The sequence below is a fragment of the Lepidochelys kempii genome, chromosome 4 (assembly GCF_965140265.1).
Source record: "Lepidochelys kempii isolate rLepKem1 chromosome 4, rLepKem1.hap2, whole genome shotgun sequence".
NCBI lineage: Eukaryota > Metazoa > Chordata > Testudines > Cheloniidae > Lepidochelys > Lepidochelys kempii.
Genome location: NC_133259.1, coordinates 134560703 through 134587482, shown reverse-complemented (window position 1 = coordinate 134587482; position 26780 = coordinate 134560703). Strand labels below are relative to the sequence as shown.

Sequence of the window (26780 nt, the reverse complement as noted above, 5' to 3'; positions counted from 1 at the left end):
GCGGGTGAAGGATGGGCGGGCTTGGGGGAAGAGGTGCACTGGATGGGCTGAGGGTTGAGCCCCCTGCCCCCGGCAAAGTCAGTGCCTGTGCTTGCAAGAACAGCAAGAGGAGCAGCCGGACAATCCATCCTCTTCCACTCTCTGACTCCACCACCTCAACCAAGCTTCATACTCAGCAGTGATGATTGTAGTATTAAATTGCTTGTTTAAAACTTATACCGGTATTAAATTGCTTGTTTATAATTATTTAAAATGTATATAATGCTTTTTTGTCTGGCAAATTTTTTTTCCCCTGGAACCTAACCTCCCCCCCCGCCCCCATTTACATTAATTCTTATGGGGAAATTGAATTAGCATAACATCGTTTCACTTAAAGTCGCATTTTTCAGGAACAGAACTACAACATTAAGTGAGGAGTTACTGTATTTAAACAGTGTGACAGGAAATCTGTATTATTCTCACAGCAAATAAGTTAACTTAATGCAAGTTAATAACTGGTCAATTACATAGTAAAAGCATCATGATTGGTTAATAACTTAGACTGGTTAATAATTAAATCACACAGTGTTTTAATATCATGAGCTGCAAAGAGCGACAGGAGACACGTTAAAGAGCCTCTTGCAGCTCTCACGCCCTGGTATCGCTGCCCTAGATCACAGCATGGAATGCTGTAATGACTAAACTGCAGACAGGTAACCACAAGATGCTAGTTTATACCATCTTGGGCTGTTTTAAGGTGGTAACCTCAGCTGATGTCTGACCACCAGTGTGTCATGGTAACTAATTGACGTACATGCTAATAAGCATGAGGTAAAAGCTCTCTTAACCTACAGGGGAAGGGCACGCCAAGCTTAGGAGGGTGAGGAAATACAAAGAAGGGAAAGGGGATGAAACCCCTACTGAACATGCTTTAGGCATAGTGTGTCTGTGTAATACATTATAGAAGTGGTATCCAGGGCTGTGTGCCTTGGGAGACGGCAGGACGATGAGCGATGGTGATGAGGAAGGTGGTGATAATGAGGGAGTTAATGACTAACGCTTCAGGTTGTTCTGCAAGGGGTAGCCTGAGTGTATGGGTGCGCAGACGCTCAGTCTGTATGAGCTCTCTCTACCTGGCTGGGTTGGAGTGTGTGTAACTTTGCTAACCGTATTAATAAGCCTATGGCAGATACAGAAGGTTTTTCCTAAGTCTGAGTATTGCAACTGTGCATATGGGGGTTCCCAACTGAATGGTAATTTTAATAATACTGGTCCTAGTCTTGGGACAAAGACCTACCAAACCTCAGTCTGTTAATTGGGAATTCTTAGGTAATCAGTATAATTAATACGCAATCAATAGATTGGGCAACAAATTCACTGTCATACGGGAGATCTGAACTCAAGTTCTACTTGAGGATCCCAATAATTGGGCCTGCGGAGATGAGGTTCTGAAGTGATGCACTTGTGGGGGCATGAACCAACTTGGGAACTGCGCTACCTCGTGCTCGTTAAACTGTAAAATTCTGCATCTTTCTCCCACTTCAAGCTGTTTAGCCCCACTCTAGCCATACTAAGTCTGTCCGCAGTCTAGAGGTGGCCTTTTGAAGAAGGGAGGATTGTTCAGTACTTAACGTGCTGGTCTGGGACTTGGGAGACCTAGGTTCAAATCTCTGCTCCACTGCAGATTGCCTGACCTTGGGCAAGTCACTTAGGTCCAGGTTTTGAAAGGTGTTGCTGAGCTCAGCATGACAATTCCTAACCGATTTGGAAGCCTGAGACTCTCTTTCAAAAGGATTTAGGCACTTAGGAGGCAAAATCCCCATTTGAAAATGAGTTGGGTACCTAAGTCAGTTACGTGCTGAAATGCTAGGCTTGGCGATGCCAAAATATCTTTAAAAATCTGGGCCTTAATATCTCTGCTTCAGTTCCCCTTCTGTAAAAATGGGGATAATAGTGTTTCCCTATTTCCCAGAGGTGTGTGAGGGAAAAATACATTAAACATTGTGGGGCTCTCAGCTGAAGGTCATAGAAAGAGAAGTGATTTTTTTGGGAGCATTTATGTCCAGACTGATTCAGTGGTTTCCGACTTAATTTTTTCCCATTGTTTATATAAAAGTGCTTTTGGCACCAATCACATTGATGCCTGAAAACTGTACAGACTAAAAACAGAAATACAGATGTCGCCCATGGAATGCAGCAAACAAACTGAGCCCACTCAGCTGTATTGGTTTAGTTTTTCAATGTATACAACCTGTATTCGTATAGAGTCAGCAACATGCTAAGGAAAACCCAGCTGCTGCAGGGAGCAGTGTCAGTGACTCAGTAGGGGGCACTCTTCCCTCAGAGTCGGTACTGACCTCACTACCCCCTGGCTGTGGAGCAAAGAGTGATGCTGGTGGCTAGCGGGTGCTGGGCACTCTGCGACAGGTGTGAAGATGACTCCCAAGTTGCAGACGGTAGAAGTGGACAGCATACAAATAAAGGAAGGGGAATGGGAAGTAGTAGCTGTGTGACTGGTAAAGAAAAAGCATGGTTTATGCTAGTCCATGATTTTTTGTTTTGTTTTTTAAATGAATTGATCCTCCAAGCCCGAAGTACATGCTGCGTACAGTAGTTAAAATAATAAACTCATTGACAAGATCCAATTAAATCACCTTGCAAAATTGTCTGGGAAATGGCATAAAATCCATACCCCAATCTTTCCACGATGATGGTGAGGATAAAAAAATTGACTAGTTCTTACTCCCTTGCCTTGCCCCAAATCTATTGCCTGATCCAAACAGCTCTCTTTCCTCCCTGCTGATTCCCACCCACACAGCAAAAGCCTGAGTAATAGTGGTGGTGGTGTTTATTCCGTTGTGTATTACAATAGCTCCTAGGAGCCCCATTGTGCAGTACAGTCATGAAGTAAAGAGCCCTGCCTCGCACCGTTTACAATACATCTTAACTCCAGTCTGTCGATGCAGCAGATTTGTGGACCAATGGAACCAACTGGCTGAGCACGCTCAACCTAGAACAAACCATCTGCTGTGTCTAGATGTTGAAATCTGTGGAGTGCTAGCAATATTGCCTCGGGTGATCTCAAGCAGTGTGCAGGGTCTTTTTGATAGTTGGGACACAAACTCTCTCTTTAGGATTAAAGTGAAGACGCTGTGGTGTGCCCACAATGTAAAGTATTCTGAATCTGTGCTCCTGAGTGGTGCATCCAAAGAGCCCTGAATTCTTTGCTGATGTTAATTAAAAAAACACTTGCCAATCTCACTTAGCGAACTGACCACAAAAATTCACCACAAAGTGAAAATATAAAAGCAGTGACTGTACGTTTGCGTTATAGCCAAACAATACTGTTCCTGTGAGGCTTTGGAGCTCTTCAGGAGGAGAGCCTTTTTGGACTGTCTTGCTGGATTGGATAATAGGGGGCAATCAGCATATGAAGGGTAGAGGGGGTTGAAGTATTGTGAAGTAATCCTAGTTGTTGGGGTTTTGTTTTTATTTTTCAAATGTCTGTGGAATATACTTCAGAAATCACCTTAATGTAATGTTTCCTATGAGACTTGGTCACGGTAGTCTTTAACCTTCTGGATGCAGCTTTCAAAACCTATGTCTTGTTCTTAGAATCTAAAGTTCTACAGTAATCCATTGAGACAAACCTGTAAATATCACAATGGATTTTGGATCAGTCTCCCAATGCTAAAATCTACATTAACGCAATGTTTTGCTTGAGATTACAATGCACAAACCAGTTCACCTTTCAATATTCCCCTGCAAGAAATGGTCTCTCAGCACCAAAGCCAGGCTGGAAGCATTTACTTGCTCTTCCTGCCCTGATTTGGGTGTTTGTGCTAGCAGTGATTTCAGGGGAAGTGTGGAATCTTGTGTTCTGGTCTTGACAAGCAGGGAAGAAAGATTGGTGTTTTGGATGGTATTTTGTTTTGAAGTTTTACAGTTTTTAAATAACTTAAGAGTTTTTGGTTATGATCCCTAATCTGCACATCATTTGTTTTCCACAGAAAAGTACGAAAACTGCCACCGAAGTGGGCCGGACCTTTGCCACAATGTTTTCGGATATAACTTTTCGGCAGAAGCTTCTAGAAACAAAAACGGAAGAAGAGTTTAAAGAAGCCTTGGTACATCAGCGCCACCTGCTGACGGTGGTGAATCAGAGACCCTCAGCAGTGAACGAGGGACACAAAACACAAAGCCACAAGCCGCTCAAGGTAGGGTGAGAAAAAGTCTAAGTCCTGGCTTTCCACTGTTGTTTCTGTTGAAATAAAGCACAGGAACCTGATGATTATTCATAGTACTGAATTAGCCGTACTTATATATTCATGATGCATTTCAGTCTTCAAAACACAGCTGGGTTAGGTCTACACAGCTGCTGGGAGCGAATCCCACAGCCCAGGTTGACAGACTCGTGCTATCCGCTGGTGCGCTAAAAATAGCCACGTAGACATTGCTTTGACGATCGGGCTTGGGCTCTGAAGCTCACCCTACTCCTTAGGCTTCAAAGCCCGAGCTCCAGCCTGGGCAGGAATATCCAAATTGCTGTTTTTAGCGCACCAGCAGAAGCCCTGCTAGCACAAGTCTGTCAGCCTGGGCTGCGAGACTCGCTCCCAGCAGCTGCGTAGACACACCCTTCATGTCACCGCCAGGCTAGTTCTGCTAAAATGTTCTTGTTTCTTATGCCATTTAACTGAATCTCTTTTGCAACAGTGCAAACAGAGTAAAAAGCACTATTGCCTCTTTTTAATACCTGATAACTGCAGTGAATCTTGTGTACATATACTTCCATGTAGCAACTTCCCATTGAAAATTAAAGGAAAACCCTTCAAATGATGATGCTTAACGTGGGCTAGGATTGATGGGTTATTGTAAGTTGCCAAAAAGAGGCAAATGAACTTTAGCACCCTCAATCAGGAAGATAGCTAGTCTCTCTGAAGAACCTTAATCTTTACTTGGGTGGTCATCACTCGTACCAACTTTGCATCTCCGCTTTCTCTTCTGAAGCTTCTCTTCTGGAGCTCCCTTAATGTCATTCTTACACCCTCTCTGTTCACACACAGGTTTTATTATCCAAGCTGAAAAGCTGCACACCTAAAAATAAATTGGTGCATGCCACTTCTAATCTCCTACTCTTTTTTTCCCTAGACTACAAGTAATGTGAAGCTTTGAGCAGCCTACAGGGTTCAGAGTGTAAACTTTCATCACAAATTCATAGTTTGGCTAGTTTTCAGAGTTTAAAACGTAATGGTTTAGGAATACGTAAAGATCACGAAGGGCAGCATCTCTGCCCTTTCTTACCTTTATCGCAGTCCTCTGCATTTTAAGCATAGAATCCCTTCTTCCAGAGACAAGTCTATAGTCGGTGACTCCTGAACTCCTCTAAATTCCATTCACACTGTGGTTCAGGTTTGCAGAACCAGTTTAAAACACGTCTTTAAGCTGGTTACAAGTGATTTGCAGCAATGTTTTCTTCCAGTGCAGGTTTAACCCTTTGCTCCCTTTCCTCTGAAGCCATTTCTGTAAACACTGGGGCATGTCACGGTAGGAAACCACAGCCTCTGGGTGAAAGGTTTAACGAGACTAGGGGTATGTCTACACTTGCAGACTTACAGCCCCAGCAGTTACAGCGCCACTCAGAGAGCGCTGAAGGGAAACCACTGTTGTGTGTTCGCACTGTCAGCTGCCCGCACAATAGCATGTTTACACTTGAGGCACTTGCATCGGTATTCAGAGCGGTGGATTCTGGGCAGCTATCCCACAAAGCATCTCTTCCTCTTTTGCCGCTAAGAGTTGAGGGAAGGCGGAGGGGGTTGCGGGGCATCCTGGGTCCTGTCCCAATGCCCCATGATGCATTACTTTGCATCCCAGCAATCTCTGTGCTTCCGTCCACATTTGGCGCTATCTTTCAACGGTCTGTGTACTGCATGCTCTGCCTCTTCAGTTTGCAGGAATGGATCCCGCACTGGTGACCAATATGCTGCTCGCTCTCACTAACACGTCACGAGTGGCAGTGGAGTTATTCCTTAAACTAAAAAAGCAAGAGGAGTGTGACACTGATCTCGCCATGCGTAGTAGCTATGACACGAGATTGCTTGTGGCACTCACAGAGGTGCTGATTTTAGTGGAATGCTGCTTTTGGGTTCGGGAAACAAGCACTGAGTGCTGGGATCACATCGCAATGCACATCTGGCATGATGAGCACTGGCTGCAGAACTTTCGGATGAGGAAAGCCACATTCATGGGACTGTGTGATGAGCTCGCCGCAGCCCTGCAGCGCAAGGACATGAGAATGAGAGCTGCCCTGCCACTGGAGAAGTGTGTGGCGATTTGCACTGTGGAAGCTGGCTACTCCAGACTGCTACCCATCGGTCACTAACAGTTTGGAGCAGGAAGGTCAACCGTTGGATTCGTGTTGATGGAAGTGTGCAGGGCCATTAATCGCATCCTGCTCCGAAAGACCATAACTCTGGGCAACGTGCATGACATTGTGGATGGCTTTGCACAAATGGTCTTCCTTAACTGTGGAGGGGGGATAGATGGTGCACACATTTCAAATTCTGCCACCAGACCACCTAGCCATGGAGTATATTAATTGCAAGGGGTATTTCTCAATGGTTCTTCAGGTGCTTGTGGATCACCGTGGGCGTTTCACAGACATTAACGCAGGCTGGTCCGGAAAGGTGCATGATGCATGCATCTTTCAGAACACTGGCCTGTTCAGGAAGCTGCAAGCAGGGACTTTCTTCCCGTTCCAGAAGATCACCATAGGGGAAGTCGAAATGCCAATTGTAATCCTGGGAGACCCCGCTTACCCCTTAATGTCGTGGCTTATGAAGCCATACATTGGGCACCTTGACAGCAGCAAGGAGCGATTCAACAGGCTGAGCAAGTGCAGAATGACTGAGTGTGCTTTTGGTCATTTAAAGGCCCGCAGGCGCTGCCTATATGGGAGGCTGGACCTGACCGATGACAATATTCCTATGCGTGCTGTATGCTCCATGATATTTGTGAAGGGAAGGGTGAAAGCTTCACTCAGGGCCGGACCGCAGAGGCTCAGCACCTGGAGGCTGAATTTGAAAAGCTAAAGACCGGGGCTATTAGAGGGGGGCAGCATGGGGCCATAAGGATCAGGGATGCCTTGAGGCAGTAATTTGAAGCTGAAAGCTACTAAAATTTGTTGCTATGCTCGGGAGTGCAGTGTTTGTAATGCTAGGAGATGGTTGTGATTGGTGCAGACGGTGCACTGTGAAGATGTAAGAAAATTGCCTGTTGCTTTGTAGGGCTCTGTTTGCTTTCAATTAATAGAATAAAGATTGCTTTCAAACCAACACAATTCTTTTATTTAAAAAACAACAACCGGAGGAGAGAGAGACAAAAAAACACATCAGCACTGAGTGGGATGGGGGAAGGGAGGGTCCCAGGACTGTTAAAGATTTGTGTATGTCCAGGTGTCACATGCAACCTTCTTGTTTGCAGTACAGTGCAGCAGGTACTGTACTTCAGCAGGGCTAAACTGCAGAGGGCCGGGTGTTGCGTGCAGTGGGTACTGGGAGTCCGCAATGCTGGACTATGACAGGGGAGGAGTGGAATGACGCAGGTACAGACTGGAGCCAGGAGGTTGATAAGAGTGTGTTGGTGGTGTCTGGGGGGGCACATGGGAAAGAGTTTTGCAACAGTGACTGCAGGGGAAGGCGGGTGCAGAGCTGCTCAGTTTCCAGTCTTAGTAGCGCCTGGAGCGTGTTCGCCTGGCGCTCCATAATGTTTAAGAGCTGCTCCATGGCTTCGTTCTGGCGCACCGCATTCTCCTTTCGGTCCCTCTTCTCACTGTCCCTCCACTCCTTCGATTCCTGTTTTCTGGCCGTAGAGTGCATAGTGACATCACGCAGACAGTCCTCTTTAGTTCTTCATGGCCACTTCATAATTCTGCGCAGCCAGCGTTAACATAGAGAGTGGCTGGACTCCCAAGGTCAAATCTGTGAAACCAAAATGCAACATTTTACAGAACCAGTATTGGTTTCAACACAGAGACCACTGATTTAAAACACAGCCATTATTCACATACCTGTCACTAACTGGCTGACACCAGGCCAGCACAGATGAGCCACAAGACCCCCCAAAATGGTGAGTAACCACAGGGGCAGGGGAAATCCAATGTTCCAGGACTGTACTGTACACTGGGCACATGACTCTTGGGGAGAGGCAGCACTGTAGAGGGGGCCTTATAATCATTCCTGTCCCCACATATTCCACAGGCTGTGTTCATTATGGAAGATATCTCGCTGCTGAGGGTCAGCAGGGAATCAAGGGAGGGTCTTCTCCAAGACTGCGGCTTCCACCCTGGCCCTTATGCGGCTCACTTGTGTGCAGCAATATCTGTCTCCCCCCCACACCCCCCGTGATGGCAGAGTGGCATAGGAAAGTTACCCTTAATGGGGCAAGAAACAAAGCAGCTCTGCCAAAGAACCTGCGGCAGCGGATTGCCCAGTATCTCCATGAGAGTTTTGTGGAGATCTCTGAGGCAGATTCCCGTGAAGTTAGGGAGTTAATCAACACCCTGCTCCGCTGCTCAGAGTAGGCACTTGGTGCTACGCGCACCATACAGACGCAAGCCTGCTTTCTGCAACCCTCCTGCCCACAACAACTCACTTCATTAGTTCCCAAAATCAAAGCCATTTACCAGGGCTAATCCCTGAAGGATTAATTAATCCCTGAAGGAGCAATCCTAGAGGTAGAAGGATGGAGTCGCAATCACAAAAGGAATAACTGGAGTTGAACAGTGTGTGTGGCGATGGTGTCTAAATGAAGTGTCCGCCTTGAGCCTTGACCAGGAAGAGGTCATTGGAGACCTTGGTGACAGCCAAGGGTAGGATGGAGAAACCAGACTGAAGAGGGTCTAGAATGGAATTAAAGGGGCAGCAGTTACAGACTGTGCTCAATGAGCTTGGAGATAATGGTGGGGGAAGAGGCAATAAATGGAGCGGGAGTGACTTTTTTTTTTTTTTAATAATGAGAGAGACCAATTCATGTTTATGTTGTGAGGGGGCAGGAAACTTTGGGCGACCAAGAGGATAATGAGACGTGTGAGTTGAGGAGCCAGGGGAATTCAGAAGTCACTGTGTAGGGAGTGATGGCTTCTATCTAGTCTCCTTCTTGGCCATCCATGTGAAATCGCTGATACTGCTGTTATGACGGTATTAGAGACCAGAAGGGAAGCAAGAAGCTGATTTGAAGTTAGAAGTATAATTTTAGCTGAATAGAGATCTCAATATGGTTATGAAGAAGACAGGGATCTGGAGCCTTGATGGACAAGCAGGAAAGCGGGATTATGTCCAGCCCTGAACTTCTAGGCATGTAAGCAGGCTGGGCTTTTCTTCTCACGAAGGTTCTGGGTGGGTCTGAGAGCGAGGTCTACAGAAATGTACGTAGGCTGCCACCCCTGGAGAGGGAAGATCATCCGCAACAATAGAAGCTGATGGCTGACGCCAACTCCTTTTAACAAACCCTGTCCTAAACTTGTCCAATACACAGTTAATTAAAACCCAACGAAACCAGAACTTTAGTTTCCCCAATAAACTTTTTAAAAATAATAGTTTCATTTCCTTTGGGCAGCTGTTTTGTGTTCCATTGTCCACTATGACATTTTAGCCCACCAAATAGCCCAGTGATAACATTCATCATTCAGGTAATGTGGTGCTTCTGCTCATTTATTCCAAATTTTTCCTTAATTCACCACATGCATACTTTTTTTCCTTTTAATTTGTTCTTTCTATGCTGCCGCCACCACTCGCACCCAGACCAACCTCCATTCAGGTGCATGAGGGCTGCAAAGGGTGCAGTCACTTTCTCTTTCTCCCCTCCGGGTAACCATTCTGATGGTTGTTCCCCTGTGCTTGCTGCGGCAAGATGAGTAAACGTACTGCTCATTAAAGCAATTGTGATTCTCTGTCTGACCTGTGCCTTTGGGAATGTTTACTTTTAAAAATATTAACCTTTCACAATACAAACCTCTTCAACGCTCAGATGCTTCTATCAGAAGGTTTGGGGTTTTTCAGTTCACATTTCCCTAGTTGTTTAGACCACAAACAAGGTGCTAGAGTTCAAATCTCCAACACAAACAAGCAAGGGATCTTTAAAAGAAGGCTTAAAATAAAGTCCTGTGGACACGTCACAGTGGTACAGCTGTGCCAGCACCATGCCAAGAGAAAAAGGCAGTTGACCAAGTAGCCGAAGGCCAATGGGAAGAATAAAGACGAGTAAATACAAAGAAACTGATCCTAACATTTATTTTTTTAAAAAAAAAGATGAGATTTTTTCAAAATAATAAATCCGTCTTATGATGGGGGTGGGTGGGGCTGAACTAATGATTTTTGAACGTTTGGGGTTCGCAATGCTGCTGTAGTCAAGTGTGACCTCTGTGTATCAGAAGCCATTTGTTTGATGCAAAGATAGTTTGGGTCCTTCAGAGTTACTGGCCTGGATCATCTGGTTGGATGAAAACCTAGGGAAGCGGACTTTGTGGGAGGAAATCCCCCAGTCGCTTCTTTTGGAGACTCGCCACATCATCCCTTTTGGGTAGGAGTTTGTTTGGAAAAGGCTGTAGGGCCCACCCCAAACCTGCAAAATCCTGAGATCTACAGGAGGCTAGGTTGTCCGTTTGGAGGCTTGTGCCTTACTCGGCATTGGCTGTGGCCCCTGGGCTACGCCCCTAAACTTTGTCTCTCTTTCTCTCCCCTCACCTTGGTAACATGGCTCCATCAGAGCCTCCCTATTACCACAGCAGCCTCCAGAATCAATTTCCCCATCTGTGAAGTGGGATAAAACTAATTGTGTCTCACGGAAGGGGGAAGGGTTCCAGTGCTTTGGATTATGTAAATGGCTATAGATGTGCTAACTGTTTATCTTTATTATTATTACAAAGTCTGGATCTGAATGGCCCATTCAAAACAATTAGTTTTAAGTGCCTATCAGCACTGAATAAGGAGGTTAATCTTTTTAACAATACACAAGCCTTTAAACTGACACAACATTTCCTTCCTTTCTTTTAGTTGCATGAGTTTTTCAATGTTGGCAAGGGAATATTTGATGACATAGCACGAAGATTTCCAGTGTACGCTTTGGACTTCACTGACGGTATGTTGGCCAATGTTTATAGAAGCACTGGCCTGCTTTTAATTCTTGTGATATGATGTCCTGTTTACAATGTGAATTGAATATATTCTTTGATATCTCTATTGGCCCTTTTTATTTAAAAGAAAATCAGGATAGAAACCTATAAATAATTTCTGAGCTGACATGACAGATATTTAAGGACTTGAGAAACTTGCAACGTTCTCTACTTAATGAAGATGTTTAGTTTGATCCAAATTAATTCCCCATTAAATTGTACGTTGATGATTACATTGATTTATTGTTGGTATCTGCAAAGGGAACATGCATCAAAATTGATCATAAACTAATCAGTTTTAATTGGTACAATAAACTCCCCTTTTCCTGCTGTCTGTGTAAGCCCAACAACATCTCAGTTAACTCACACGATGAACTCAAAAAAAAATTAATCGCGATTAACAGAGATGTTGAGATGATGTTGGGGGTTGAGCACAGTTACTAACTGCAGTTATGGGAGCTTCAGCAAATGTCTTTTACGAACAATGTGGTCTCATTAAGATTCATAAGCAATACAGAGAAGCATAGGGTTATAGGCCAAACTAGTTGTTATACTAGGGTTTAACTACCTGGTTTTACGCACCTATTATTATAGTAGCATCAATCATAATTTGTAAATGGTCATGCAGTTGTGTCCAGTGTAAATGGCACTAGTGTGACCACTGTTGGAATACTGTGTCTGGTTCTGGCGTCCGCAGTTCAAGAAGGACGTTGATTCATTGGAGAGGGTTCAGACAAGAGCCACGAGAATGATTAAAGGATTAGAAACCTGCCTTATAGTGGTAGATTCAAAGAGCTAAACCTTCTTTCTGTTAAGCTAAATAGATTAAGGGGTGACTTGGGGCTTGGCTATTCTTGCAAATTAGAGCGCATTAAAGCAGCCCCAGGCATCCTAACTCATGACGCGTCCACGCTGGCAAGGCACGTACAGCGCCCGGACTCCGCGGCTGGAGCACTCCTGGTAGTCCACCTCCATGAGAAGTATAACGCTTGATGCACCCCGGTTGGAGCGCCGCAGCACCAGTATGGACGCCCTGGTCTATTGATGCGCTCTGATTGGCCTCTAGAAGTGTCCCACAATGCCTGTTCTAGCCACTCTGGTCATCACTTTGAACTCTACTGCCCTGCCCTCAGGTGGCCAACCGTCCCACCCTTTAAATTCTCTGGGAATTTTGAAAATCCCTTCCTGTTTGCTCAGCGAGGCGTGGAGTGCTGTCATCGAATCTTTCCAGGTGACCATGCCTCCACACGCCAGGCGAGTCCCAGTATGGAGCAATGGCGAGGTGCTAGACCTCATCAGTGTTTGGGGGGAGGAAGCTGTCCTGTCCCAGCTGCGCTCCAGCCATAGGAATTACGATACCTTCAGGCAGATATCCAGGACATGATGGAAAGGAGCCATGACCAGGACACACTGCAGTACAGGATTAAAGTGAAGGAGCTGCGGAATGCCTACTGCAAAGCCCGCGAGGCAAACCGCCGCTCTGGTGCTGCTCCTACGACCTGCCTTTTCTACAAAGAGCTGGATGCAAAACTTGGGGGTGACCCCACCTCCACTCCGAAGACCACCATGGACACTTCAGAGCCCAGTTCAACAAGGCAGGTGAAGGAGGAAAGCAGGAGCGAGGGTGCTCCGATGGAGGAACACACCCCGGAATTCCTAGATGCATGCAGCCAGCAGCTGTTCTCAAGCCCAGAGGAAGGTAGCCAGTCTCAGTGGCCGGTGCTTGGGGAAGGACAAACACCAGAGGAGGTGCCCGGTAAGTGGCTTTTATTTTGAGAAGGAAGTTGTTTGGTGTGGGCTCTTGGGCAAGGAGGGTTAGGGCTGCATGCATGCTTAGATGTGGAATAGGGCATTGATGTGCTCTCTCACAATGCGGTAATTGGCCTCAGTGATCTCTTCAAAGGTCTCATGCAGAAGTGCTGTGCTCCTTGTCCCAGTCAGGCTAACATGTCCACGCCACTGTGCCGTGAGGGACAGGGGGACCATTGGTGCACATAGGCAAGCTGCATATGGGCCAGAGTGGAAGCTGCATTGTAGTAGAAGACCCTCCCTTGCTTCCCAGGTCATCTACAGCAGCAAGATATCTTACAGGACGAATTCCTGTGGAAAATGCGGGGACAATGTTCAGTATAGGGGCCCCTGCAGCTGTTGGCTCTCCCAAGGCACAGAACCCCTTGCCCCTGTGCTTACTCACCATTTTGGGGCTGCTGTGGGTTATGTGCATTCGCTTTGGGATGGGCAATTTCTGCTACTGTATAGACTGTGTTTGTCTACTTTAAGTATGGGGGAATCATTGCTCTGTCTGGTGTGAACAATGCTGCCTCTGTTAAAAGTCTTGCATTTTGGCTTTACAGATGCAGCATTGAGATCCCAGCCGTGCTTGTTATCACCGACCGAAAGACTCCAAAGAATTAGGAAGCGGCCATGTAGAAGCAAAGAGGACATGCTGCATGAAGTAATGCAGCAGTCCCTTAATGAAAATCAAAAAGTGCAGGAATGGCGGGAGGGTGAAAGGAGAGTCCGCCAGCAGAATGCGGATCGCCGGCATCAAAGCACAGAGCGGCTGCTAAGCATTATGGAGCACGAAGCGGACTCGATACAGGCACTCGTAGCAATGCAGGCGGAGCACTTCCATGCCCGCCCCTGCCCCCCCGCAGCCCTTGTCCCAAAACTCTTTCCCTTGTGCCCCCATGTCACCTCCAACCCACCATCCCCAACATCTGGGTTCTTATCGCCACCAGCTGCCTCCAATACCTGTAGCTTCACCACCCAGCCCTGAAATCTACGACCCTTACCCCCTGCACTCAACCCCCATCACCATGCATTTTAGCCGGCCAGAAGTGCAGCACTCCAGACAAGAAGGCTCAGTATGATAACAGGACATACGCAAATCTGTGACTGTACCATTCCCCACCCCACCCCCTTGCCCTTTCTGTTCCCCAGGCAGTTGTGTTTCTTTTCAATAAATGAATTTTCTTTTCAATAAATGGACTTTTTGGCTTTGAAAACATTCTTTATTATTGCATTAAGTAAAATATACCTTAGCCCAGGAAAGCAACAGGCACTGCAAGTCAGTGTAGCAAACACAGATTCCTACTAACATTGGAACCACTGCACTTCACTCCCATGCAGGGCACCAGCCATTACTGGTGGGTTTCAGCCTTAAATTGCTCCCTCAAGGCATCCCTAATCCTTGCAGCCCCGCACTGGGCTCCTCTAATAGCCCTGCTCTCTGGCTGTTCAAATTCAGCCTCCAGGTGTTGAACCTCCAAGATCCATGCCTCAGTGAATCTTTCACCCTTCCCTTCACAAATGTTATGGAGGGTACAGCATGTGAATATAACCGTGGGGATGTTGTCATCGGCCAGGTCCAGCTTCCCATACAGACAGCGCCAGCAGCCCTTTAAACAGCCAAAAGCACACTCGCAGTCATTCCGTACCGACTCAGCCTGTTGTTGAACTGCTTCTTGCTGCTGTTAAGGCTCCCTGTGTAGGGTTTCATGAGCCACGGCATTAAAGGGTAAGCGGGATCTCCAAGGACCACAGTGGGCATTTTGACTTCCCCTATGTTGATCTTCTGGTCTGGGAGAAAGGCCCGGCTTGCAGCTTCCTGAACAGGCCTGTGTTCCAGCCTGCATTAATGTCAGTGAAACGCCCACGGTGATCCACAAGCACCTGGAGAATCATAGAGAAATACCCCTTCCGATTAACATACTCAGAGGCTACGTGGGTTGGTGTGAATTGGAGTATGCATCCCATCTATCGCCCCTCCACAGTTAGGGAAACCCATTTGTGCAAAGCCAGCCACAATGTCATGCACGTTACCCAGAGTCATGATGGTTCTGAGCAGGATGCGATTAATGGCCCTGCAAACTTGCATCAACACGATTCCAACGGTCAACTTTCCCACTCCAAACTGGTTAGCGACTGATCGGCAGCTGTCTGGAGTTGCCAGCTTCCAGATTGCAATAGCCACCCGCTTCTCCACCATCAGGGCAGCTCTCAATCTCGTGTCCTAGCATTGCAGGGTGGGGACGAGCTCATCACACAATCCCCATGGAAGTGGCTTTTCTTATCCGAAATTTCTGCAGCCACTGCTCGTCATCGTAGACTTGCATGACAATGTGATCCCACCACTCAGTGCTTGTTTCCTGAGCCCAAAAGCGGTGTTCCACGGTGGTGAGCATGTCCATGAATACCACAAGCAATCTCATGTCCCATGCATTCCGCGAGTTGACATCGTCGGCGTCCTCACTGTCAGTTTGGAGCTTAAGGATTAACTCGACTGCCATTCATGATGTGCTGGCGAGACCCATCAGCAGACTCCTCAGCACTTTGGGCTCCATTCCCACAGACTGAAAGGGAAGACAGAATGCGTAGTATAAAAAATGTTGAAAGACGGCGCCAAATGTGGATGGAAGCACAGGGATTGCTGGGATGCGAAGCGATGCATCTCAGGGCGTTGGGACAGGACCCAGAATGCCCCGCACCTCCCCCCTAGTTGGCTGGGTTGGCGATTGGAAAAATTAATTTTTCAAATATATTTGGCAATTTGTGAATGGCACAACCTGGTGGAGCCAGATTTTGCAACCACGGGGGCCGATGGGTCATTAGTGCTGGGCTGGAAGAGCAAGTCACCTGGCAGCAGCTGCTCCTGTCCCACAGGGCAGGGCCCAGCTCCCCATTGCAACCTGGCGCATGGGGTCGTAGCACCAGTCAGGTTTGACCCAGCCAGTCATGACAAAGGGGCAGCTAGGCCAAATGTGAGTCAGTGGCATTGGAACGTGGCACACCGTCTGTGTCACAGCGCCCCTGTGTGCCAGATCACAACACCCAGAGTGGTGAGCCAGGCAGTGGGGGCTCGCTCTCCAGCCCCATATGAACATTGGTGTCAGACCCTTTCTTTTGTCCATTTTGTAATATGCTTGAAAAGGCACCTAAAGATGGGGCTTTCAGCCCGCAGCCCTCCTGTTAGCTCCCACCACTGAGGGCAAGGAACTTTTTGCCTTCTGGACTGCCATTCTGCTGGGCTGAGTGAAATGGGTCTAGTTTCCTTTATCCTTCATGTGCTCTATACCCAATTGTGCTTGAGTGCTGAAGGTGTATCCAGGCAGGCTGTGACTGTCAGAACTGTTCAGCAGCAGCTAAATGTTTACAAGGTGGTATAAAGACAGAGTTTCAGTCTTTCCTAGATTGTCCCCACTTAGAGCTAGATATTCAGAGTGTATCGTATGAGCCAATTGTGGGCAAAGACATGCAGAGAAAATTATTTTCAGAAGTGGAATTCAAGTGCCTAGTGCAGCTACAAAAAAGTCATTTCTTTGCATATGCATTTTTGTGTTTGTCTGGTGGCCGGGGAGATACTTTATCAGAGTTTCAGAGTAGCAGCCGTGTTAGCCTGTATTCGCAAAAAGAAAAGGAGTACTTGTGGCACCTTAAAGACTAACCAATTTATTTGAGCATTCGATGAAGTGAGCTGTAGCTTACTAGTACTCCTTTTCTTTTATCAGAGTTATGACCCCAGCTCTACCTGTGACTTGCTGTGTGACCATGGGCAAGTCACTCCATCTCTCTGTGCCTGTGAGGATTGTGAGGAGAAATTAACATTTGTAAAGCACATGGAGTCCCTTGGATGCAAAATGCTGGATGAGTAATATGCAATGTGTAGCTAACTACAATGATCCATGCCTTTGTCACCTCAAGACTGGACTATAGCTGCTCACTCTACCTAGGATGACTCAAGCTGCATCTGGGGCAGCACCCAGATGTTTGCAGGCAGGAACCCATCTTCCCAATGCGCTCCACTCTATGTTTACTGCAAATTGAAATCTGAATCCAATTCAAGATCCTTGTTCTCACATTAAGAACGTTGACTGGGCTCTGAACCCTGTTTTCCCAGAACCATCTCTCTCTCCTCCGCACTGTGCTACGCTGCTCTGTGACGTCCGCTGACAGATCCCAGGTTTCTTTTGTGTTGGGCAGAACAGAGAATTTTCAGTGAAAAACTCCTAGGATGGAACAGACTTTGGCAGCAGACCAAACTGAGCCCAGATCTCTCCCCTGCAGACCATGCTGCACATCACACCTCTTAAGTGAACTTTTCCTCAAAGCAGCCATGTAACAATGGTACCCAGCTCTAAAGGAATCTACCACTAGCCCCTATCACTGTGAAGAACTGGCCTAGTAGAAGGCAATAGAGCTGAGCCTTCAAGAGGTGATGCTTTATGTATTTTTTTGTGAGGGGCACAGAGACTACAACAGGGAGTGCTGTACAAATGCCTATAAATGAGAGTAATGCGGAGGGTGGAAATTCCATCTTGTGAAGGATTTCAAGATTTCAAAATCTGACGTTTTAAATTGGAATGAAATCTGAACTTTGAAATTCCGTGAAGAATTTTTTTTTTATTTTTTTAATAAATAAGAACACTTTTTGGTTTGATTTTTACTTTATTTTATATTATACAAAATATTAAAAAAATGGAAATGGAAAGTCATTTTTAAAAAAAAGAAACATTTTGTTCCGATTTTCTGTATCGGGGTGGCCAACCTGTGGCTCCGGAGCCGCATGCGGCTCTTCAGAGATTAATTTGCGGCTCCTGGCACAGGCACGGACTCCGAGGCTGGAGCCACAGACGCCAGCTTTCCAAAGTGCTGTGGGGTGCTCACTGCTCAACCCCCTGCTCTGCCCCAGGTCCTGCCACCACTCCACCCCTTCCCCCAAGGCTCCTGCCCCTTCCCCCGAGCATGCAATGCCCTCGCTCCTCCCCCCTCCCCACCAGAGCCTCCTGCGCACTGCAAAACAGCTGATTGCAGTGGGAGGGAGGGGGAGGTGCTGATTGGCGGGGCTGCCGGTGGGCGGGAGGCACTGGGGGCTGGAGGGGGTAGCAGATGGGGGGCTGCTGACATATTACTGTGGCTCCTTGGCAATGTTCGTTGGGAAATTCTGGCTCCTTCTCAGCCTCAGGTTGGCCACCCCTGTTCTATATTGTCAGAATTTTTTTCCAAGTTTTTCTCCAAAACAGAAGTTCACTAAAATGACACAATTTTGCAAAAGCATTTTGATTTCAATGGAACTGTTTTTTCTGGCGAGCTGTACTGTAATGTATTTTTGTAGTTTGTGCTAAAAATCAGTGAAGAGCAGGAACACAATGAAAGAGGAGTAAGTATGTGTTTGATGAGTTTAGGCAAGGACCTTTTCTTATTTTGTGTTTGTGAAGTACCTTGCACATCACTAGCTCAAATAATCAGAGAAGTTTTGTATGAGTAGTGGTCAGAGCTGAAACTCAGTTCAATGATTCTCAGCACTGCATGTCAATATACTTAGCATTTATGAAATAACAGTAATGGTGACTGACGTCTGTACAGAATATAGATGGAGGGGCTGAAATTCTTGCAGCAGTCAAGAGTGCAGTGGTGTAATCCTTTAAGGATACGTGGGATGAAAAACAGATGAGAAACCGTGAGCATCTTCCACAAAGCACCAGGTCTGAAGGAGACCAAGGCCATGAAGTTTCTGGATCATCTCAAAGCAGCATGGTACTGCAAATGGGGTATTTGAATTATCCAAACTAAGAAACAGCCATGCATGCCTCATCAGAGGTTCACGTGACAGCAAAGGCATTGTTTTTTATTGAAGTGGAGTGTGCAGTCTGAGCAGAAGACACAGTAGCAATGTATGAGCAGGCCAACAAGACCAGCCGTTAAATTGTCTTTGGAATGTCATGAAAGGGGGGATTTTGCTGTCCTAGTGGCTTTGTCCTCAAGTGAAGATAAGGGATCTGCTAGTGCTAGCTAAAGAAGAGTGCTTTAGTGCATAAGAGGCTTGTGTTTTTGCAGCAGAAAGACTAGGGGTGAAATCCTAGCACCTTTGATGTCAATGGAACCAGGATGTCACAACAGGATTCTAGGGGTGTGTATGATTTGTATAGAGATTGTATTTCTTGCCTGAAGCACTTGGGTTTGATACACTTGAATTATGCAAATGACTGGGACACTTGTAACTGTCCTTTAAAACTGGGGGTAAAATGAAATGCATGGTGAGCTATGAACTGTTGAGCTCCTGCAGTTTGGCTTGTGGGATTTTGCTTTGTTTCTATAAACTTTGGTCCAACAGCAGTTGTCTTTTAATAACTTTATTGAAATATTTGAGTTACTCTCCTTTTGATTTACCAGTATCATGTACAAAATTAATAAAATAATAGGGCCAAATTCAGGATTTTCCATTGCTGAACTTGTCCCTAAAAAATTCTGCAGATTTTAGTTAAAATTCCTGATGAAATCATACAGATTTTGGAAAAACTGCCTACATTTTCCCAAATAAATAAATAAATATCCCTGGTTTTTTTTGATCATACATAAGATTTACACATTCTCTGTATTCTTAAATGTTGTTTTTCCATTCCTTCAGTATGTTTTTTTAAATGTATAATGGTTTTTTTTGTGATTTGCTATTTTACTCTACCAGTGCAATACAAAGAGAGAACTTTGAAACAATTTAAAGATGTACACTGATGATTAGCTAAGTGCACTGAAGTAAGATACAGGTGTTCCTGGATTTTGTTGTCAGCAATAACACTGACCCTCTGTGTCCTTGTGATGATCACTTAGCAACTCATTGCTTCAGTTTCTCTGTCTCACCGGAGTTTGAGATTAATTATTGTTGACCCTATTCTGCCACCCTTACTCATGTTGAGTAGGACCTGGGAATGGGCAATAGGGGTTGGATCACTTGATGATTACCTGTTTTGTTCATTCCCTCTGAAGCACCTGGCATTGGCCACTGTCAGAAGACAGGATACTGGGCTAGATGGACCACTGGTCTGACCCAGTCTTATGTTATGACCTCACCATGCAAGTTTTTTGTAATTAAAATCAGTAGGATTGCCCTCATAGGCCTGGATCCTGCACAGCACTTAAGCATGCATGTAACTTTGCCCAAGTGAACAGTCCTATTGAAGGACTACAGACGTGAGCCGAATGATGCATGTGTTTGTGTTTTGCAGGATCAGGGCCATAGTGAGGTACAATAATACTCACCAGGAACAAGATGTTTATAAAGAACTTTAAAGGTAAAAAGCTTAGTTTAAGTGCTGTCATTAATCTGACTTGTTGGAAAAGGGTGTGTTTTGCAAACATGCAAAATGCCTTAACTGATCAGCACCTAAGCCTGCAAGTGCAATTTGAGCCCGCAGCTCGCCTTTGGTAAATACTCACGTGAACTTAAATAGGTGGCCACTCTCCTGATCTGTCTGTTTTGCTCTCTCACTTTAAATGCTTGATGGGTTTTGCCTTCCTAAAGCCCCATCTCTGGCTATGTTCAAGTGCCAAATTGTACAGACTCTCGGCATTTCCATACCCAGCTCGGGCCCTCTTGTTGAAAGTGAAGCCCATTAAAAAAATATGGATGCGTGTGAATATACATCCTGCCAAGCGGACAGAAGTCGGCAGGAAATAATAAATAGCCAAAAGAAATACAAGATATTAAGTTGGTAGAATCCCCCTGAGCATTCTGTTTGTTTACACTCAGGTTCAGGAAACTGAATTTGAGAATTTTCCCTTTACCCAAGAAAGAATCTGTTGAATATAGAGCATTCCAGCTTAAAGAACGTGTTCTCATAAGCAGCCTTCCTCTAAGGAGAAAAAAATTCTTCATTCTGGCCATCTGTGCTGTTCAAGAACACAAAGCAGACTCGCTTCTCCCTTTCACTTCTCTCTTTCGCTCTTCCCGCAAATTACTGTGAGATTACGTTATTCTTAATGGGGATGGATCTGAGAGGTAGATCAGAAAGCCGGGTCTACCCTAACAATTCATAATACAGTTCAAAAATATCTCTAATGTGGCACTGCAGCATGGCATGTGTATATGTTGCCCTTCTTTCGGAATGACTCCGAGGATGTCATCTGCCAAGTATATTTTATAATTTAAACGTGACTGATGCTTTGTTTGCCTTGGGTTTAAAAGATGTGGCTTTGTCTGTGAAGCACATCCGTGTAATTGAACTTTTCAGCTGATTTTTATTCAACGGCTAATACACTTGCTTTACTAATAGCTATGCCCACACGTCTCCTTGCATGCCTCAAGTTTATTCAATAAATGTAAAATTAGTAGGTCTAAATGTGTCAGCCTCCGACTGAGCCCTTTTTATCAATTGTGTTATAAACATGAATATGAAAGTAAATTGAGGCCAACAGTACTCTAATCTGTGCATTCTCCAGAAAATTCTGTGTGTGTTTTTTTTAAAGTCAGATACCAATTTTTATTTATTTATTTATTAATTAACTTTTACCTCAACACAGTTAACTGAATATTTTGGAAATTTATAGAGCGCAAAAAATAGAGCAATGGTACAAATAAACATTGTCCCCGGCAGTTTGAATTCATAGAGGTACCTCCGTTTTAAGTCACAGTTTCTCTAACAGTCAATCACTCAAATGTCACAGCTGGACTGCAAGCTGATTGTGCTGCAAACGTACACTGCCCAGTCAGAGGAAGGTGGTTTGTTTTTCCACTCGTTTTATTAGGCTGTTCCAAATGATATACTGTCATGATGCATCCTGCATTTTTTTCAGATGAAGTGGACTGGGTCAGTTTCTGGGCTGCAAATAAACCTGTTAGATCTCTCATCAGACATTGACTTAAAAGAAAAAACATCATTGTGATAAATATTTGAAGTTAAAAATGCTAATTTTACACATGGTATATTTGTATGTACAGAAAGAAACAGCAGCTCAATGAATTTGCAGCGTTGCTGTAGCTGTGTTGGTTCCAGGATATGAGGCCATGTCTATACATATAGCTGAAGACGCTCTATGCCGACGGGACAAGCTCTCCTGCCGACTTAGTACTGTGTGCAGGAGCTCTTATGCTGGTGTAATTTATGTCGCTTGGGGGTGGAATATTCACACTTCTGAGCGACATAAATTTTGCCGACATAGGCTGTAGTATAAACATGCCCTTTGAGACACAGGGTGGGTGAGGTAATGTATTCTGTTGGACCAACTGCTGTTGGTGAGAGAGACAAGCTTTTGAGCAACAAAGAGCTCTTCTTCAGGTCTGGGGTATGTAAACAGAGTGACACAGTTAAATACAAGGTGGAGCAGATTGTTTGGCGTAAGTAGTTAACAGCTGTTCTAATCTAAGGGGCCATTCAAGGTGAAGTGACCCATTAACACCCCTGCAGTCATAAGACAAAAAAGGGGGGCTTAGCGGGTTACCATTGTTGTAATAAGCCAAAAATCAAGTGTGTTTATTTTTAAGACCATGATTTTTAGTGTCTAGCAAAGTTATGAATTTAAACTCCCAGGCTTTGTCTTTTGAAGGTTTTATGTAGGTTTCCTTTGAGGACAAGGACCGAGAGGTCAGATACCGAGTGATAGCTTTGTGAAAAGTGTTCGCCCACAAGTGATATAGTGTTTTTGTCTTATCTTGTTTTGTGAGGAGAGTTCATTCAGTTCGTCCAATATAAGATATTACCTCACCCGCCGGGTCTCTTTAATATCCTGGGACCAACGCAGCAATACTGCATATAACCTTAACATGGGCATTCTTGTATTGTATCACTTGTTTCTGTAAAATTATCAAATCAAATAAACTGTTTTTTCCCCTGTGTGTTAATGATTCAAGCCTATAACATTATCAGATTTCCGTTTGGGACAGTGTAGTTCCTGGTGGTTGTTTTTCCTATCAAAAGTATTATGAGCTGAGAAGACCATTGATTAGCATATTGAAACTAAGAGCTTGGCTACTCTTGTGAGTTAGAGCGCATTAAAGCAGCCCTGGGCGCCCTAGCTCACTACCTGTCCACACTAGCAAGGCATGTAGAGCGCTCCTGGTACTCCACCTTGGCGAGAAGATTAACGCTTGGTGTGCCTTGGCTGAAACACCCGGGCCTCAGCGTGAACGAGGTGTTGCATTGCTGCACTCTGATCAGCCTCCAGAAACGTCCCATAATCCCCTTAAGTCAAGTGGCCACTCTTCTCATTGTTTTGGAATCGCTGCAGGAATGCAGATATGCCCTTTGAAAGCTCTGTTTCTGACATCGGGCTGCTTATCTGCTCCGAGACAGAGCAACCATTACTGTGGAATGCGCTATGTGTGTGTGAGAGAGAGGGGCTGCGGGGGGAGGTGTCTGCTGCTGTCTGAACTTACAAGATAGAATGCTGACATGCTCTCAGCCCCCCGAAACCCCACTCTCTCTCCCCCCCACACACAGAACACACTCCCTGTCACACTCCACCCCACCCACCCCTATTAGAAATGCACGTTGCAGCCACTTGCGTGCTGGGATAGCTACCACAATGCACTGCTCTCTGTGGCCCTTGCAAGAGCTGCGAATGTGGCCACGCCAGTGCGCTTGCAGCTCTCTGTGTGGACAGACTGCAGCGCTTTCCCTACTGCGCTCTACGAAGGCTTAACTCAAAGTGCTCTACATCTGCCAGTGTAGCCATGCCCTAACAAAGGACAAACTGCAAAATGTTCATAAGCTTGATTTTTAGTTAAGAACCCCTAACATGTGGCTGCGGCTTTGATCCTCGTCCAAACTGTCCAAACTTCTTGGGTCTGGAAAATTAGGCTGCAGGTCTAACAAAACCATGTTTTCCTTTGAGATTTCCAGTGTTTCCTGTTTCTGATGATGCTAGAATGCCTGTCTGCTAGAACAGGCTATCTGGTGGCATTTTTGGCATTTCCAATTCTGGTCTGTTTTTAAAAAGCTGCCCTAATTGTAAGCTCAACAGTAAAAAGTATGTGAAAGTTGACAAAATGTTACAATAACCTATAGCAAATGTGGATGGAAAAACCGGTCAAGTTGTTTTTCATAATGAATGTTGTAAACAAGTGCAAGAAAACCAGACAAAGAGACTAAATGAGTCCAAACAAAAAGGTCATGGTGATGCATTTCAAGGACTGTGTTAAGATCATGTTTGGTAAAACAAGAAGCCGTTGAACCAGAAATTAATGTACCAAAATGGGCTCGTCGGATATTGGGCCTAATTGGAGGACAAAATGATGAAGGGATGGGCTATTCCACCCATCACTCTCTTTTTGGGTCCTGAAAGAGAGTTATTTTGGGGAGGAAGTAAGGAAGAACAGACAGAGGCTACTGAAGCAAGCTTCATCATCATGGCTGCCAACCTCACCATTTCCTAGGAGCCCTGGACCTTCATCATCCTGATTCTGAGAAATGTCCTGACTAGACCGAGCCAGAGAGATGGATCCAGAAGACCTTGCCAACCCTACCAGTTACAGATGAATCCCAAACACCACCAGAGATCAAACAGGGTTGGACTTTAACAACAGCATCCACAACAATGGCTCCAGCCCATCTCAACTAATATCTTCTCTTTTCCCCACCAGGACAGTTATTACCATCTTTGATACCACCTGAGAGACTGTCACACAAGGTATTTTCCCCTGTAAAGACCCTTTCCAGGAAAAGGGGTAAAATAAGTCTTGCTCAATAATTTACATTTCAAATGCTTTAACTGGTGTCCCTTCTTTCTTTTTTTTTTTTAACAAAAGGTTAAATGGATTTTTAATGGTGTGTTGGCTTAGGTACTAAGCAGGCTGAGGGGCCTCTATACCGAACCCCAAACCATGTTTAATGTTGGATAGTGACTGGATTTATGTTAATATCTTTGGGCCATATAATTCATCTAAATTTAATACAGTAAGTCCCGGATGGGAGCGCAGAGGTGCACTAAAATGAAAAATAATTTACCCTTTTTTTTATTCAACCCTCCGAATAAACCTTTGGCTTGAGGTTTGGTTGTTACTTTATCCCAACTGGTTCAGCTTCCTTCACCTAAGTCACTTCCTTGGTCCCTAAGAAGTATCTGTAAATAATTTCTAAATGGGAACGTAATGAAAAATCAGATATAGTTTGTAAATAACAAACAAAAAACCCACCTCAACAGAAATGGAATTTTCCTTAAGAAAGGTAGGTTTTCAAGTTGAAACACTGAACATTCTTTCATACCTATGTTCACTACTTATGGGTTATCTGCCATCGCTTGCCTTTGTACTATAGCTGGGCATAAACCCCATCAGGAAATTGTATCTTTTAAATGGATGCAGACTACGTTTCCAGTTTTTCATTTTAGCCATTAAATTATTGTCCCCAATAACTAATGATCTGCATGACTGTCTTTTGAGCAATGTTTTAATGCCATAGAATCAACTGTGCTATTGATTATTAATACCGCTATTTTTGGTTTGTTTCAGGGATTATTGGGAATAACAAGGCCATAGGAAAATACATCACAACGATGATCTTTTTATATTTTGCCTGCCTCCTGCCATCCATTGCATTTGGTTCCCTAAATGATGAAAACACAAGAGGAGTTATTGGTGAGCTTCCCACTCTTTTTGGTTTAAAATCCTATCTCCATCTGTCAGTCAGGGTTGTTTTACGTCTGTTTGGGGGAAATAATGAAATAAGCGAGGTCTGGTGGAGGAGACGTCGGTAAGGACTTCTTTTCCAGTAACAATATGGACAGTTGTTCTCCCACCTTATTTCTTTTAATAGATTAGAAAAACGAATCTGTATCTATATACAAACTTTTCTGGTGTCCCTAGGTACATAGACAAGTACAGACCTATCATTGTGTTCTTGCTACCCGTGTTGCAATGACAGTAAAGGTAATCCTGTGCAAAGGGTTGTAAGTCCACGCTTATGTGTTTGTACAACACCTAACACAATGGGGCCCCGCTTCTGACTGGGGCTTTGGGGGACTATTGTAATACAAATAACTAGCCTGGTGGAAGACATTTGCTCACTCTTCTAGTTCACCCAACCTATCCCTGCTGTAGGCCTGATTGCTCTTTGCACTAAGGCCCCTTTACGTTGTGCTTGCAATTCAGCAGCAGCTTAGTGCAGATGAGAATCCAACCCTGTTTTGTGTACTACTTATGAATGAAAAATTGCTCTTTGCTTCACTTTCAATCAGTGGCTCTCAAACTATGAGGCATGCCTCCCAAGGGAGGTGCAGGAATGTGTCAAGGAAGGTGCAAGCTGTGCATTTGTTTGTTTTTTTTTAAGCACTCCAGCTGTCAGCCCCGGGCAGCAGGGCTGGGACTGTCAGCCCCAGGAGGCTGGGGCTCATGCAGAAGGGCCATGCACACCGGGGAGGCGGGGGCAGGGATAAAGGGGACAACCGCTGCCTTGGGCTGACAGCTGGAACCCCACTACCCGGGTTCAGGCTCTCACCAGGAGGCAGTGGCGCAGCTGTCGGCCCCAGGGAGGCAGCAGCAGCAGTGAGGTTGGCAATGGGTCGTAAGTCTGCTGTGAAAAGTGATATTGACAAATGTCCCTTTTCACGTTGCAACCCTTACTTCTGTGCTGCCGCTGTGTACCCAGCCAGCAGCCATGGCTCTCTGCTCTGCCTGTCCGGCAATGGGTGGGTGGGTGTGTAAGGGGGGGGGGCGCAAACTATTACAGACACAAAGAAGGGGGGTGCAATCAAATAAGTTTGAGACCCACTGCTTTAAAAAAATTCCTCTACTCCCCATGTGAAAGGGCAATTCCCTGGGATCCCAAGTCTCTCTTTAGACTATTAATGTAAGTTTGGTTATGTACCATCAATTTGAATTCCCTAGTAATGATTGTGCCCTTTGTGTATTAACTGCTATCTGTGG

The 26780-nt window shown here is 45.2% G+C and overlaps 1 protein-coding gene across 4 annotated transcripts in view; it reads left to right on the top strand.

Annotated features, from left to right (window-relative positions):
* SLC4A11 (solute carrier family 4 member 11) overlaps positions 1-26780 on the top strand; it is a 156667-nt gene that overhangs the window by 95411 nt on the left and 34476 nt on the right. For all 4 annotated transcript variants that reach the window (XM_073342968.1, XM_073342965.1, XM_073342967.1 and 1 more), the window contains exons 8-10: positions 3990-4196; positions 11028-11112; positions 25368-25493. In XM_073342968.1, the coding sequence (XP_073199069.1) occupies positions 3990-4196; positions 11028-11112; positions 25368-25493 (418 nt within the window). The remainder of the gene's footprint in view (positions 1-3989; positions 4197-11027; positions 11113-25367; positions 25494-26780) is intronic.